Source organism: Sorex araneus, chromosome X, assembly GCF_027595985.1.
Source record: "Sorex araneus isolate mSorAra2 chromosome X, mSorAra2.pri, whole genome shotgun sequence".
Taxonomy (NCBI): domain Eukaryota; kingdom Metazoa; phylum Chordata; class Mammalia; order Eulipotyphla; family Soricidae; genus Sorex; species Sorex araneus.
In genome coordinates, this window is record NC_073313.1 from 246,516,304 (window position 1) to 246,533,792 (window position 17,489).

At 38.0% G+C, this 17,489-nt stretch overlaps 1 protein-coding gene across 1 annotated transcript in view; it reads left to right on the top strand.

Annotated features, from left to right (window-relative positions):
- The window catches only part of SPAG16 (sperm associated antigen 16), a 984,605-nt gene that overhangs the window by 578,238 nt on the left and 388,878 nt on the right, over positions 1-17,489 (top strand). The window contains 1 exon segment of the mRNA XM_055121268.1: positions 14,199-14,325. Coding sequence (XP_054977243.1) covers positions 14,199-14,325 — 127 coding nt within the window.

Here is a 17,489-nt window from a genome sequence, read left to right on the forward strand (position 1 = left end):
TGGCTTCTCTTGTCTCTCTCTTCCCTCTTTCTCTCTCCCCCTTGCCCCTAGGCTACAAACAACCAGGTAACAAAATCATCATAAGAAAGCCCTTCCTGAGGGCCCGGCATTCCAAAGCCCTTCCTGACTCTTAAGGTGTTCTTCTCCTTTCCTTAGTCCAAGCACTCATTAACATCTTAATACTAGTTATTTTTGATGGACATAGCAAGAGATACATTGAGGCTTGCAAGGCAGCTCTCTTGGCAACATCTTGCCACAGACTCAGACTACAGCACTCAGGCCAGATTAATCATTCCTCACCCTAGCAGGGTCCGAATCTAGTTATCACTGTTTGGATCATGACAACATTTGTCCATGATCAAGCTCTTAACTCACAGTTAAGCATTAGGCACTTTGTCCAGGCCCATCTTGATGCCAGGGTAGCACACAACTCACCACTTGCCCTGGGTCCGTCTCGTCCCTCGTCAGGACCCTGCTTTTGGGGGTGCTAGGAAGTAAGGGCACCTGAGGCTTAGGTCTAGAGAACAGATGCCCAGGAAAAAAAAATATTATATAGAGTCAAAAGACTCCCAGGTTACAAAAGTATGGCATTTGCTAAGTCTTCCTATGTCCATACAAAAAGGACATGGTTCTGAATAAACTATGCAAAGGAGTCAAGGAGAAGAGAAAAACAATAATTTACAAGTCAACAGAACACTAAGAAAGAAGTTACAAATAAACACAGAGGAATGGGAGCACTGTACATGGAGTAATCCAATAAACCTAAACTACCTGAGGCTATGTAATCCTACAAGCACCCACTTGGTTTTGGATTTCTGGTACTTTAGTAATTAAGTCCAGAGAGATTTCTGCCAGAAATCGCATCATTGCAAGCTTCTACCTCTGTTTAGTGGAACTTATAAGATGGCAGTCACCACGCCACCACTGGGGAAAGCAAAGGCCGAGAGAGAAAAATCTCTCCCCTTCCGGGGTGGCATGGGGCCGTAGCTTAGTTCACAGTCTAGAGGAATTTCTGCAAGAAGATGCTGGGTCCTGAAAGTAGTTAGTTGCCCTCCAGAATCATGGCGTTCAGGATCGAAGGGGCTGCTCGTGTGTGGCTGCTCGGGATCACGTCTGGGTGGAAAGTGTAAAATGACAAGTTTAACCTAACTGAATTCTACTTTTAAGTGAAAAAAGTGAAATTTGCTAACAGTTCCTAGAGTAGTTCCTTCATATGAAATTAATGGCTAGATCATTTATGTTGATCTTATGATTCTTTTTTAAATTTAAGGTCAATTGAATCCACATTAATTTTATTTTTAAACATGGCATGTAGTATTTTAAGATAAAGTCTAATGGGAGGGTATCGAATTGAGAGTATATTCTGGGAAATAATGGTGTTTGTTAATTTCAAATATTTATTGAATATGTACTCTGAACCTACTTAACTAGCTAATGTTTTACTGCTCAGTCATGAAACATGCTATATAAGGCTGCAGTTTTCATGGAATATGTGTGTCTGAGCATGGCAGAATGATGGGAAACATGCAACAACATCTATCAGTAACCAAGCAACTTTCTTCTAGAGAGTGCAGCTACAAGGGGAAGGAGTAGGATGACATGGGTCTTTGTGATTCCGTTCAGCACTTATTTAGACCATACCATTTTATGGTTTAAGGATAAAGGGCATTGAATGAAAGTTATAGTCATGTTGACAAAGCTGGATCAAAATCCTTTCTCCAACAACTCAGTGCCTGGATAACCTAAAAATTGCTCACTCTCTCTCTTTCTCTCTACCTCTCTCTTTCTTCTCACCCTGCCTTTCACCCCTTTCTTCCAATTCTGGATTCTGGTTTGTGAAGATTACATCCAGAGGGATGAGATAAAAAGGAAAAGATGTATAGATTCAAATGTACTAGGGTGGCGACTTATGGGATATTACATTAAAATATTTCATAGGGAGACTTTTGAGAAGATTTGAAAAAGTGAGTTTTGGATTTAAAGTCATTAATGTAACATCTGTCGACACATTGATAGTTAACAGTAACTTTGATCATAATCATCTTTAAACCTATTTTTTTCAAAAAATTAAAGCAGATTTTTAAAAGATGTGCTTTTGAAAATTACCCTATTGAGGGCTATAACACTAGTTCAGCAGGTAGGACATTTGCCTTAGAGGCAGGCTAGCCTGGGTCAGATCCCTACCACCACATGTGGTCCCTGGAGCACTGCAAGGAATGACTCCTGAGCACAGAGCCAGGAGAGAGCTCAGATCATAGCTGAGTGTGGCCGTCAAACACCAATGTAAATAGATAACTCTGTTAACGTTTTTGTATTGAAAAAGACAAGGCATTAAATGGCTATTTGATAGTTTAGATCATAAAAATTTTTGAAACAAAGTTTTAAAAAAGGACCATACATATCATAAAAGACTAATATCCAAGCCTAGGGAAAATGGGATAGGAAGACTGATCAATGGTTGGAATCAAACACAAGTATGTATGAGGCAGAGGATAGATAAGATAGAGAAGGGAACAATATGACAATAATAGCTGGCAATGATCATGGTGGACAAGAACTGAGTGTTAAAAGTAGGTAAAGGTATGTTCTTATAACCTTTCAGTGTCTGTACTGCAAACCACATTGCCTTAAAGGAAGAAAGAGCGAGAGAGACAGAGACAGAGACAGAGAGACACAGAGAGAAGAGAGAGAGAGAGAGAGAGAGAGAGAGAGAGAGAGGGAGAGAAAGAGAAGTTCCTGCCATAAAGACAGGGCTAGGGGATGGGGGGTGATGGGATGGAAACTGGGGGACACTGGTGTTGGGAAATGTGCACTGGTGGAGAGAGTATGTTGGAACACTATGGTGAAACTTAATCATGACAACTTTGTAAAGGTCTATCACAGTGATTCAATAAAAACATTTTTTTTAAAGGATCTGACTGCTGATTCTTGAAAGCAGCATCCATGACTAAAATGTGTGGACTCTTCCTATTTCTTATTCAAGTCTGTGTTCCAGGCACATGAATGATTGATTTTCATCGTTCCATATCATAAGTCACAGATTCTAAAGCATAAGTAACCAATATATGTAGTCTATTAACTTTCAGGAACCTCAGCCATTATAGTTAATTCAGCAGTTTGGTATTTTACTTCCAGCTTTTTCAGATCTTCCTAATAATGTTCAGGAAACTTGTATGTTCAATAAGAAATATAAGGCTATGTAGTAGGTACCAAGTTTTCTGTATGGTATGGATGGAAAGCAACAAATCCATGTTGAAGTTAAAGGGAAAGTTATGATATTACAAAAGAAATTGAGCTGGAGAAATAGTGACCGTTCCATGTTAATGTATAGCATGCAAAAGGCTTAAGGTAGAATCCTCAGAATTATATGGTCACTGAGCACTACCAAAAGTGACCTTCAAGCACTGAGCACCCAGAAAGAAAAAATAAAAAGAGTTGGATATTTATTCTTTTATTTTTCTTTTCCTTTTTGGGTCACACCCAACGATGCACAGAGATTACTCTTGGATCTGCACTCAGGAATTAACCCTGGTGGTGCTCAGGGGACCATATAGGATGCTGGGAATCGAACCTGGGTTGGTGGCATGCAATGCAGATGTTCTACCCACTGTGCTATTACTCCAACCCCAATATTTTATTCTTTTCTTTTTCTTTTTGGGTCACACCCAGCGATGCTCAGGGGTTACTCCTGGCTTTGCACTCAGGAATTACTCCTGCCGGTGCTTGGGGGACCATATGGGATACCGGGGATCGAACCCGGGTTGGCCGCATGCAAGGCAAATGCCCTACCCGCTGTGCTATCGCTCCAGCCCCCCCAATATTTTATTCTTAAGGACTGAGATTCTTACAGCTATTTTGACGTTCATTCTTATGAGTTACGTTATCAAATACGCTGAATTAAAAATAAAATGAAAACAAAGTAAAAATTTAAAGAACGCAAGGGAAATTCAAGTCAATTTATTTTGTAATTTGATCAGAATATAAATTTTATTTTAAGCATTATTTTTAAAGAAATATTTAGAGACCAAAGAAATATGACAGCACAAAGGCACTTGCCCTGCACACAACCCATCCTGGTTTGATTTCCAGCATCACATTGATCCACTGAGCACTTCCAGAAGTCATCCATGAGCACCAAGCCAGGAGTGAATCCAGCAGTGACCCAAAGACCAGGAAAAAAGCAAACGAAGAAATTCAAATTTTTAAAACAAATAAGTATAAATTTGAAAGGTAACTAAATTATGACTAATCAAGAATTCGACATCAGATAGTAGTTACTTAAGCACTCTCTGAGAAAGAGTAAAGCTTCTTTGTTAGATTGCTTACTATACTCCTTCCATGGAAAATTCCAGTGGTCCAGGTGAAATTATTGAAAGTGGAGCTAGAAGGATACAAGTTTCATGCAATGCAATCCTTTGTCACACTAGGTAACATTTGTTTAACTCAAATTTAAAATTATTTCTATTTGTGATCCAGAAAAGGTGATCTGTCTGTTATTGTGGTTTAACATAAACTATTATTCTATATAATAAATGTTTCACCTCTAAGCACTGATTTATTTTAAGTTTCAATTGATTATTTAAATAATGGGCTGGAGCAATAGCACAGCAGGAAGGGTGTTTGCCTTGTACACCACGGACCCGGGTTTGATTCCTCCACCTCTCTCAGAGAGCCTGGCAAGCTACTGAGAGTACCTCGACCTCACAGCAGAGCCTTGCAAACTACCCGTGGCATATTCGATATGCCAAAAACAAGAACAACAATTCTCATGATGAAGACATTACTGATGCCCTCTTGAGCAAATCTATGAGCAATGGGATGGCAGTGACAGTGATTTAAATAATTCAAATGTTTTTTCTTAGATGTATAGTTTTGTGCTTTGGGGGGATCACAAATAGCATTTCTCAGGACTCAGGGATCACTCCTGGTGGATCTCAGAGGACCATTTTTGGTGTGGTGGATCAACCCAGATCAATTCCATACAAGGCATGTGTATTGTATCATTATTCTGGACCCTAAATCAATAGTTCTTAAAGTAATTACTACTGGAAAAAATTGCGTAGTTTGTTACACTTTCATACCTGCAAAGCATAATTTCATTGATGCTAATGACAAAGGTCCTCAGCAGACAGTAAGCTGTGTAAGGTAATGCAAACAGTGGTTTCAAGAACTATTATTAAGCTACTTTGGGGAATAAAAACCTGCCTCCAATTGTGGTTATTAAGAACTTTACTGTGCATTTACTTTGCATTTCTTGAACTGTGACTGGGACTGCAAAAAAAAAAGGCAATAAATAATGAATTTCTTAAACCACAATGGCCAAAACATATTCAGAATCAAATGCACAACGGGCCTGAGAGGTGGTACAGTGGGCAGAACACTTGACTTGTATGCAGAAACTAAGCTTTGATTCCTCAGCACCCCATGTTATCCCCTGAGCAATGCCAGGACTGATTACTGTGCACAAAGCAGGAGTAACACCTGAACACTGGCTGGGAGTGGGCAAAAAAAGAAAAATAAAAAACATGATAAGCCCAAAGTGTATCAGGCAGCACTGCCGTGTGCTGCATTTCTCAGAAGCAAAAGGATCACAAGTGGAAAGGAGTTTAAGAAGTCCTGATGAGTTTGTATATTTAATTTTTGCTTTCTAATTTTAAACTTTCCAGTCTATAAATTTACACAAATATGGAGTTTTAAAGACGTGTTTTAAACCAAGTATCAATAGTATTTTATAAATCACAAACCAAAACCAATACTCACAGTACAGAAATGTAACCCCTAAAGCATAATGCCTCACAAAGGAAACCCATATTATTTATGAGGTGATTTCCTTTGAGTTTGCATATGAGTGGGAAATGTGTTTTTATTTTCCTTTTTTTTTTTTTAAAGAAAATGTATCAGTAGCAGAAGGGTAGATAAATTTGTTTTACAATCGGCTGGAAGTTCAAAGAAAGAGCCACCTTCTTTCAGTTATCAGAAGAGTAAATTAAATCCAGGGGACAGAGAAAGTGAATAAAGACAAAAAAGATATAAAGGAAAAATAAGAACTGAGTTAAGGAAGAGCTATTGCTTGTGAACTAACTACTCTAGACCAAAATGATAGGGAAAGAGCAGACCGGGCAACAGAGAGAAAATTGCATCAGGCTTCAGTGTTTATGTTTTTGATGGAAATGTACAAATCATTTCCATCCCTCGCAGTGCTGTCATGCTCCACCACTTTAGTCCATTTTCACCTTGCAAAAGAATTCTGAATGGGACTTCCTTCCTGGCAGCTAATTAATCTCTCACAAGCCTGCTCTTGCAGCCTGGCTGCCTGGAATGGCCTGTACCTTAAGCCAGTGACTCATAAGCAGATTTTTCCCCACCCTGAGCACATCTTTATTCCCTTAAGTCATGTGAAGATCCTTTTTTTTTCCCCTCTGCATTTGGGAAACAATGTGAACCCTGATATATCACTAAGGGATCTCTTCCTCTTTTTCCTCCCCCACCCTGCAACCACCATAAAGCAACAGACTCCCACAGAAGTAAAATGAGTTTTAATGATAACCAATAAAGTTGAATATCAAAACATAAATTGTTTTGTCAATAGTGCATAATAGTAAGCAGGATGAAAGGATGCACTTTTTGTAAGTGATATATATTTTGATTTTGCGCTGTATTTTCACTGAAAGGAAACTGAGATATTCCTATTTATACTACTCTTATAATAGCATTTACTATACTACCAAATTCTGCAAATAGAATATTTTTCAGTTAAAGGTAAAATTATATATGTGAATTTTTATTGCTAAAGTATAATTATTTGTCGATTGTATTTGTACATAAGTACTTATAGGTTGTATTTATAGGTTTTTGATTAATTAAAAAATAGCAACGATCATATTAACGATTATCCTGTTTACTAAATACAGACATAAAAGTTGCTTCATACAACAGTACTGTTGAATTCTATTTCAGTAAGTTCAGATGTTAGAAATATCTCTCTGTTTTAGTATTTTGTTGTTCATTGATCCTTTTTCATGCAGTTATCCATTTTGCTTTATTTCTTTCACTTTTTTCTTTTCTTCATTGTTATTATAAAAATCATTTGTGAATTTGTAAATGTCCATATCTTTGTGTTTACTTTCTTTCTTATTTCCATTATAATTAAACAAACACATCTCCCAGAAGCTATAGATAATTCATTCAATGCATTCTATTACACATCTAATTACAGTTACATGCAATGCATGATTTTAGTCAGCAGGAGACATTTATGTTAATGGATAGCTCTTTTGATATAGCAAAGTTTCTCTGCCCATCTTCAATGCTGTATGTACTTGACTCATACATTTAAGGATGACACTTCTGGTAAGAGATTATGATTTCTCTAAATATATAGTTATTTCCAGAAATACCTCCAGGCTACATTTCTTACTTCTTCACATATGTAGCATTGTTTTTAAATGTGCTGATCATTGTTGATAGAAATTGTAGGTAGTGTGTATTAAGCGGGATTTATACTCAAGTCAGAAAGCTCTGCTTTAAGTATAGTTTAGTGATAGTCAAATCATTTTTGACTTTTCATAACTGGTCTACACTTTTGCTATATAAGTATATTTTGGGTTTAACTTTCACTGTAGCACTGTCATCCCGTTGTTCATCTACTTGTTCAAGCAGATACCAATAACATCTCCATTGTGAGACTTGTTACTGTTTTTGGCATATCGAATACACCACGGGTAGCTTGCCAGGCTCTGCCATGTGAGTGGGATATTCTCAGTAGCTTGCTGGGATATCTGAGAGGGACAGAGGAATCGAACCTGGGTCGGCCACGTGCAAGGCAGACGCCCTACCCTCTGTGCTATAGCTCTAGCCCTTGGGTTTAACTTAATTCAGTTTATTCTTACTCTCGTGGTGAGAACTTTCTGGAATATCTAGTGAATGTCCGAGTTATTGACATCTGCATTCGGACTGGGATTAAGCCCCAAAGTCTTCCAGCGGTGCTATTTTCTGATTTTTTTATCTTTCAACCAACTAGTGACTCTCTGCTAGGCTTTATAGCAGTTCACTCTGTAGAAGTACCATTTAGGTCCTGACAGCTACCAAGTTTTTGCAAACTTCCACACAAACTACTGTCATTCCCAGTGCAGCTCCTTTGTCCTACGTACCACACACTTCGAATTTCAGGCCCATCAGCAGCCCACGTTTTTCTCACTGTACCTTGGCTCAGGAGACTTCCATAGACTGTGATTCTACTAGGGTAGTTGATAGCAGAGAAGGGATCTCAAGCAGAAGATCTAGAAAGTTTGTTAAAATCACATAATTTTTTTTCCCTTTGCCTAATAATAACCCTTTTCATTCATTGTCAGGAATTAGTTGTCTTATATAATTTTTGTAATTTTATAGTTGTTTAATGTTGAGGAATAAATACAATAGTGATTATTAGGTTAGATATACAAATGCTAACAAGACATTGCCTTTCTTTTCCTATTATTTAAAAGCCATAATAAAAATAAACTGAACTTATGAAATATTGCAAAAGATGAACAAAGTTATTTAAATCAAATTCCACTGAATAACATTCAGTGCATGAGGGATTGACTGAATAAATCAGTGATTCAAACAAGAATTGCTCTATATTTTGAAAGGGAAAGAAATGATATATTTTGAATTGATTTTCTGTAATGAAATAAAAAATGAAAAAATAAAATAAAATATAATGAAATTATAAACCATATTCCTTTATGGTTTTGTAAGACAATAAGTGCAAATGAAAAGCAGATCAAGAAATTTGAAATAGGTTAATAGAATCAAAATATCTTTGTATTAAACCCTTCCTAATCCTCCCCACCACACACACACACACACACACACACACACACACATATACACAGATTACAACAGAGAATTATACATATGGTAACAAGGGGAAAATGTTTGCTCTATAGAGGTCTTCAATGTGAAACTCATAATGACTAATCTTTTCAATAACTCACAACCTAAGTCAAAGAATATCAGAATACTAGAGCTGTATTTATTCTCTCAACATATCCAATTAAAGTCATCTTTTTTTTTTTTTTTGCTTTTTGGATCACACCCGGCAATGCACAGGGGTGTATCCTGGCTCTGTACTCAGGAATTACCCCTGGCAGTGCTCAGAGGACCATATGGGATGCTGGGAATCGAACCTGGGTCGGCCGCGTGCAAGGCAAAGGCCCTACCCGCTGTGCTATTGCTCCAGCCCCAAGATCATTTTCTAAAGAAGGATATTTACAGCAATCAATATTAAATGACTTGCCTATGGATTTCCTGTTAAAAATTGTCAAAATTAGGACTGGAACCCGATACCCCAGATCTCCCTGCAGAGTTTTCCCCACTGCACTATATTACGATGGCTATCAAGCATTCAACATGGCTCAAGACAGAGAGAAACCTGTGACCAGAGCTTTACTTATTGGCTAGAACTGCACTTACACAGACTCCTGTATTCTCAGTATTCTTTGTTAGAATAGATTATAATTGGTCATTGTAAAACAAACACACAGGAGGCCTTCAGAGATGCTACATTGGGCACATGCAAGGTATAAAATGGACCCAGGTTTCATCTATGGCATTCCATGTGGTCCCCGAGTACTGCTAGGAGTAATTCCCAAGTGCAGAGCCAGAACTAATTCCAGAGCATTGAAGATGTGATCCAAAAAGTAATATTCCTCCTGAACAAAACAGCCATGACAAAGGAGGGGTCACTGTTCTCTATGGATCCCCATCTCATAGGATTCATCCCCATTATATAAAATGCAAAAGCAAACCCACAATGTCCTTTCTTTTCTGTAAATGCTAGTCATATAGAGCACTAGTTATCCAAGTAACCTGGAGAACTTGTTTTATTTTTATTTATTAATTTTTAAAGGTCACAACACAGAGGTTTTTGTTTACTTTTTGTACCACACCCAGTAGAGCTCAGAGTTTGTTCCTGGCTCTGTGTTCAGGAATCACTTTGGCAGTGCATGGGGGGACAATTTAGGGTACCAAGGATCAAGTTTGGATTGGATGAGCACCTTATCCCTGTGCTATGTCTCTGGTTCTGAGATTTTGTTTTGTTTGGGAGCCACGTCTGGCAGTGTTCAGGGTTTGCTCCTGGCTCTGCACTCATGGATCACTCCTGGAAGGGACTGGGGGACCTTTAAAGTGCCAGGAATCAAACCCAGGTTAGTCGCATGCAAGACAAGTACCTACCTACTTTCTGGCACCTGTTTGTTTTTATGGTTTTTTTTTTAAATTTATTCTTTTATTGAATCACCATATGGAAAATTACAAAGCTTTCAGGTTTAAGTTTCAGTTATACTATGTTTGAACACCCATCCCTTCACCAGTGCACATATTCCACCACCAAGAACCACAGTAAACCTCCTACCCCACCCCCCTACCTCCCTAGCCCCCCACCCCGCCTGTGTAACTGATAAATTTCACTTTACTTTCACTTTACTTTGATTACATTCAATATTTCAACAAAAAACTCACTATTATTGTTTGGAGTTTCTCCCCCCAAAGTCGGACCTGCTGAAAAGGAAGCATTTGATAATTTGTTTTCCATTGATGAGAATGAAGAGATATGAGGTCAAGCAGCCACAATAGCAGTCACACGGTTTTGGATTTCTGTAATTTAGTATTTTAGTAACTAAGTTCAGAGAAATATCTGCCAGAAATTGCATCACTGCCAACTCGTACTTCTCAGTTATATTATATTCCACATATGAGTGCAATCTTTCTATGTCTATCTCATTCTTTCTGACTCATTTCACTCAACATGATACTTTTCATGTTGATCCACTTATACACAAATTTCATGACTTCATGTTTTCTGACAGCTGCATAGTATTCCATTGTGTAGATCTACCAAAGTTTCTTTAACCAGTCATCTGTTTTCGGGCACTCTGTTTTTTTCAGATTGTGGCTATTGTAAACATTGCTACAATGAACATAGAAATACAGATACAATGAACATAGAAATACAGATGTCACTTCTACTATACCTTTTTGCCTCTCCGGGATATATTCCCAGGAGTGGTATTGCTGGGTCAAATGGAAGCTCAATTTCTAATTTTTTGAGAATCGACCATTTTGTTTTCCAAAAGGGCTGAACCAGTCGGCATTCCCACCAGCAGTGAAGGAGAGTCCCTTTCTCCCCACATCCATGCCAACACCGGTTGCTTTTGTTTTTGGGGATGTGGGCCAGTCTGTGTGGTGTGAGATGATATCTCATTGTTGGTTTGATCTGCATCTCCCTGATGATTAGTGATGTTGAACATTTTCTCATGTGCCTCTCAGCCATTTGGATTTCTTCTTTGAGAAAGTTTCTTTTTTTTTTTAATTTTTTATTGAGTCACCATGTGGAAAGTTACAAAGTTTTCAGGTTTAAATCTCAGTTATACAATGCTCGAATACCCATCCCTTCACCAGTGCTCATATTCCACCACCAAGAATCCCACTATAGCACCACCCCGCCCCCCCGCCCCCCCACACCCCTAACCCTCCCATGCCCCTAGCCCCCCCCACTCTAAACCCCCCCCCGCCTGTGTAACTAATAAATTTCACTTTACTTTCACTTTGATTGCATACAATATTTCAACAAAACTCACTATTATTGTTTGGAGAGTCTCTTCCCTAAAGTCAGACCTGCTGAAAAGGAAGCATTAGATAATTTGTTTTCCACTGCTGAGGATAAAGAGGTATGAGGTCGAGTGACCACACTTAGCGGCCTCTCGGTTTGGGGTTTCTGTATTTTAGTATTTTAGTAACTAAGTCCAGAGAGATATCTGTCAGAAGTTGCATCATTGCCAACTTGTACTTCTCAGTTACATTATATTCCACATATGAGTGCAATCTTTCTGTCTGTCTCTTTCTTTCTGACTCATTTCACTCAACATGATACTTTCCATGTTGATCCATTTATATGCAAATTTCATGACTTCATGTTTTATGACAGCTACATAGTATTCCATTGTGTAGATGAACCAGAGTTTCTTTAACCAGTCATCTGTTTTGGGGCACTCTGGTTTTTTCCAGATTCTGGCTATTGTAAACAGTGCTGGAATGAACATAGAAATACATATGCCATCTCTACTATACCATTTGCCTCTCCGGGATATATTCCCAGGAGTGGTATTGCTGGGTCAAATGGAAGCTCAATTTCTAATTTTTTGAGAATCGTCCATATTGTTTTCCAAAAGGGCTGAACCAGTCGGCATTCCCACCAGCAGTGAAGAAGAGTCCCTTTCTCCCCGCATCCACGCCAACACCGGTTGCTTTTGTTTTTTGGGATGTGGGCCAGTCTCTGTGGTGTGAGATGATATCTCATGGTTGTTTTGATCTGCATTTCCCTGATGATTAGTGATGTGGAACATTTTCTCATGTGCCTCTGAGCCATTCGGATTTCTTCTTTAGGAAAGCTTCTGTTCATTTCATCACCCCATTTTTTGATTGGGTTGGCAGTTTTCTTCTTGTGGAGTTCAACCAGTGCATTGTATATCTTTCATATCAACCCTTTATTGGATGGGTACTGCATAAATATCCTTTCCCATTCTGTAGATTGTCTTTGTACTTTGGTCACTGTTTCTTTTGAGGTGCAGAAGCTTCTTAGTTTCAGATAGTCCCATTTATTTATCTCTGTTTTCACTTGCTTGGCCAGTGGCATGTCATCTTTGAAGATACTGGTGGCTTCAATGCCATGGAGAGTTTTGCTGACCTTGTCTTCAATATACCTTAGGGATTCTGGTCTGATTTTGAGGTCTTTAATCCATTTTGATCTGACTTTTGTACATGGTGATAGGTGGAGATCTAAGCCCATTTTTTTGAATGTATCTGTCCAGTTTTGCCAGCACAATTTGTTAAATATGTGTTCCTTGCTCCACTTCACACTTATTGCTCCCTATCAAAGATTAAATGGTCATATATTGTGGGTGTGTGTCAGAGTATTCAACCCTGTTCCATTGGTCTGCAACTCTACCTTTGTTCCAATACCATGCTGTTTTAATGACAACCGCTTTGTAGTAGAGTTTGAAGTTGAGGAGGTTGATTCTCCCATTTTATTTTCCCAAGAATTGCTTTAGGTATTTGTGGAGGCTTATTGTTCCATATGAGTTTCAGGAGTGCTACTTCAGGAAATAAAATAGGACATTAGAAATGGAAAGATATCCTCTCCCCTGCTCATGGATTGGAAGAATTAATATTGTCAAAATGACAATACTCCCCAAAGCATTGTACAAATTCAATGTGATCCCTATAAGGATACCCTTGACATTGTTTGGAGAACTTGTTTTAACAGATTGTTGAAACACACACTCCACTCAATTTCTACTTCTGTAGTTGTAGTATTAGATCAAATAATTTGTATATCTGACACCTTCCCTAGTGAGACTAATACTGTTGGCATGGTAAAACGTTTTAAAACTCGCTGACATAGTCTTATCACTAAAGGCAAATTATAATCACCAGAGTAGATAGTAATTTGCACTAATTGTCAGACCCCATCATATACCAATTTAGAAAGAGTATATGGGCTTGAGGTCCAGTATGTGCTAAAGATATCTAGGGTGATTCTATGGATGCTGAGGAAATGAAACAAAATAACCTAAACCAGTGCATTTTTACTTACTTTTTAGTGAAATGTCTTCTTTTGTAGTTTACTCCTTTATTAAATAGAGAAAAAATTTAAGAAGTCTCTTCATTATAGGAAATAAATTATTTTCAAAGTAAAGTGAAAATAAAGTGAAATTTACCAGTTACACATGCGGGGTCGGGGACTGGGGAGGTGGGGGGGAGGGGGGAGTTATACTGTGATTCTTGGTGGTGGAATATGTGCACTGGTGAAGGGATGGGTGTTCGAGCGTTGTATAACTGAGACATAAACCTGAAAGCTTTGTAACTTTCCACATGGTGATTCAATAAAAGAATAAATTTTAAAAAAAGAAAGAAATTATTTGATGAAGAGAGAGATTGACCAAGTAAAATTTAAATTCAGTCAATTTTGTGTTCCTAATTCTACAAATGCTTAGAATAAAAGGCATAATGGAATCTACCTTTAAAATGTTAATTATTTTCCCATTAATGAAAAACAATCTATGTCTAGTTCGCTGAGTATTGGATAGACACATTCCATAGAGAACATGTGAGTGCCAACTCCTAAACATTTAACTCTTATTCTTTTCTCTGCACAGTGGAAGATGCAGATACACTCTGTATGGACACACAGAGTCTGTCAATACCATTGAGTTTTTCCCTTGCTCCAGAATTCTTCTCACGGGTTCTGCAGATAAGACACTGTCAGTATGGGATGCAAGAACTGTAAGCATTCATTTGCCTTTCTCATGTTTTGTTAAGCCTAGTCCCTTAAATTGGATGTGACATAAATAGTTATGCAAGGGCACTAGAGGATAAAAGAATGCCAGTAAATGCTCATTGACATGACATAATGACTTTTAATCTATGGACTCTTCTAAGTCTTCTAAGGTTCTAAAAAATGTACCAGAGAGAGTCCAGCAGACAGCGGGCTTGTGTCACAGACACTGATTCTTTTCCTTGTACTCTATGTAGTGCCCTGAACCTGCCAGGAGTGAGAACAAAGCTGGTGAGGAAGGAAAAACAAGTGATTATTTTCATACAGTGAAGCGCAAGAAGGAAGAACTTGCAAGATGTAGAGTAAAAGCAAGCAGTAAAACTTCATCCACCCCTAGAAGAGAGTGAATAACTTTCAGAAGGTGGTTGTGTTTGAGCTGCAATTGGGAGGGTAAAGATCTAGCAGATCATCAAGAGAAGGCTGGGATCCAGAAAACTCCAGTGTGTGTGCAAAGCCAGGGAGGTTAAACTACAATGACATATTCCAAGGGTATTACAAGTGGAGTGAGAACTTAAGGAAAGAAATCATGCTAGACAAAATATACAGGTAAGTGGTCTTAAGACCAGCTTGAAGTTCATTTCAGATGAAATACATAAGAAAGAGTCATCACTGGATTTGCCTTTAATTTTTTTAAATTTCTAATATTAGTTTCTGTTGTACGTACTTTCAGGACACAATTTTACACTGCTCAATGTATATTTCATTGCAGTATCATCACCAGGCGTGTACTATTCCTCCATTCTGGTCCTTTAGATTCCCTCTCCCATTTTCTTCCCTCTCCAATCCTCCATACAGTAACCAGTCTGCGCCCACTGGATTTTTCCTGTTGGTTTAGCCCGTTCAATTATTTCCTTCTCTATGTCCACATAGAAATGAAATCTCTGATAGTTTTCTATATTTTTATTTTTCATTTAACATAACCCCTCTCCAATTCCTGGATTGGCCTCTTAAAAAGCTTAATTTATTAAGCGAGTAGATCTTACTGAAGAAATCAGTACAGCAAGATATGAGTAGAAGATGATTTGAGGTAGGGGATTGTAAAACTAAAAAGTAGAGAATGGATAAAAATAGGTGGTTTCATTCTCAATTGGTGTGATTGGATATATGGATTATGGAAGAAGAATGATTTTGAAGTAAAAAAATTGTCCCAATTTATTGAGGATCAAGTGTTTACTTAGGTCACGAGAATTGGAGTGTTAGAACTAGATAAGCCTTTATTATTGTGGGAGTAAATAAAATCTGAAAAAATGAGATGGAATGTAGAAATTATATTGCAAACAGTTCAGCTCCGCCTATGAGGAGTAGAAAAGTCTCCTAGTTCTAGAATAAAACAACTACAAAGGCTGTGAATCCTCCTTTGTTTAAATATCAGACAACACATTTATTTGCTTAGGGAAAGAACAGAAGGTGTGGATGAAGATGCAAGAAATAAAAGAGATAACAGAGAGGTTTAAGAAGCACAAATTTTAGTAGTTTGAAAAATGCCAAAACCCACCATTCTAGACCTCCATATTAAACTCTAATGAATTTGAGGCAGAGGATGAAACAAGCACTCCAAAAAATTATAAAAAGTAAATAGCCATCCTTTCTAGTTACTGGATCATTCAAGAAAGTTCTTTTACAATTACTTTAATTTGTCTTCCCACATTTGCACAATACTAATAAAGTGATTAGATGATGGACAGATTGTGAGCAGGTACCCTCATTAAATCTGGAATACCTAATTTAATTCTGTGTGTAAAATATATTTTTTACATATTATTGGATTTGGGCTGGAGCAATAGCTTAACGGGTAGGGCTTTGCCTTGTATGCCGTCAACCCGGGTTCGATTCCTCCGCCCCTCTCGGAAAGCCTGGCAAGCTACCGAGAGTATCTCGCCCACATGGCAGAGCCTGGCAAGCTACCCATGGTGCATTCGATATGCCAAAAACAGTAACTACAAGTCTCACAATGGAGACATTACTGGTGCCCGCTCGAGCAAATTGATGAGCAATGGGATGACAGTGACAGTGACAGTGGTTATTGGGTTTACATATTATTGGGGGGAAAAAAGCTAATAGAGTTGCACTTTTTAAAAAGTCTTCCTCTACATATTGTAGAGATTTAGTATGAAGAGAAAACATTAGCCAAGCCAACACTGTGGGCAAAATATGTTAGACATGACTTAAGAATAAAAATACAATGAGCTACACTTGGATGCAAAGGTGCCTAAATACTTTTATTAAAATAGCGGGATCCTAGTGCAGCCAGGTTCACAGTTATTAATGGAGCATTGATAGAAAAGTAAAATCCACCTTACTTTGTTTAAATACTTGAATGTGAAGAGCTGAAAAAACTTTATTGTTAAAACAAGATTCACAGATAAAATAGTATTTCACAGTGACCTAAATTTTACATGAAGGTTTTTTCAATTTTAATATTTTACATTCTCAGAGTGTTGTAATGGAGTGCTTGTAGAAAGTGGATTTCTTATTTCTTTACTTTCATGCAAATAATGAAGCACCCATGCAGGGGGAAAGTGCACTTATTAAAAGAACATGCCTCCATATCTCTGGCTAAATGCAGAGCTGTTTATTGATGCTGACCTTCCAACCAAATGTTGCCAGCATTTTGTGTACTCTATTTCCCACTATTTCAAGAGAAAAAGAGACTGAGCAGAACGTGATGTCCTTAGCATGCAGTAGCATCACACTTTGTTCAAATATATGTGCTAGAAAAGTTGTCAACCACATAATTATTTAACCCATATAAATAAATGCATGTAATAAGATTAAGGGAAGATTTAAATTATTTAAAACTATTATCTAGGGGCTGGAGTGATAACACAGCGGGTAGGGCGTTTGCCTTGCACGTGGCCGACCCAGGTTTGCCAGCATCCCATATGGTCCCCTGAGCAAGGCCAGGGATAATTCCTGCAGAGCCAGGAGTGACCCCTGAGCATCGCTGGGTGTGACCCAAAAGCAAAAAAAAAAAAAAAACTTAAAAAAAAACCTATTATCTAATATGTATATCTAAAATATACATATTATATATCTTAGATTTATATTCGGTTTTATAAGGAAAAGGTTCTAAAAAGTGCCTGCCATAGAGGCAGGCTTGGTGGGGTTGGTA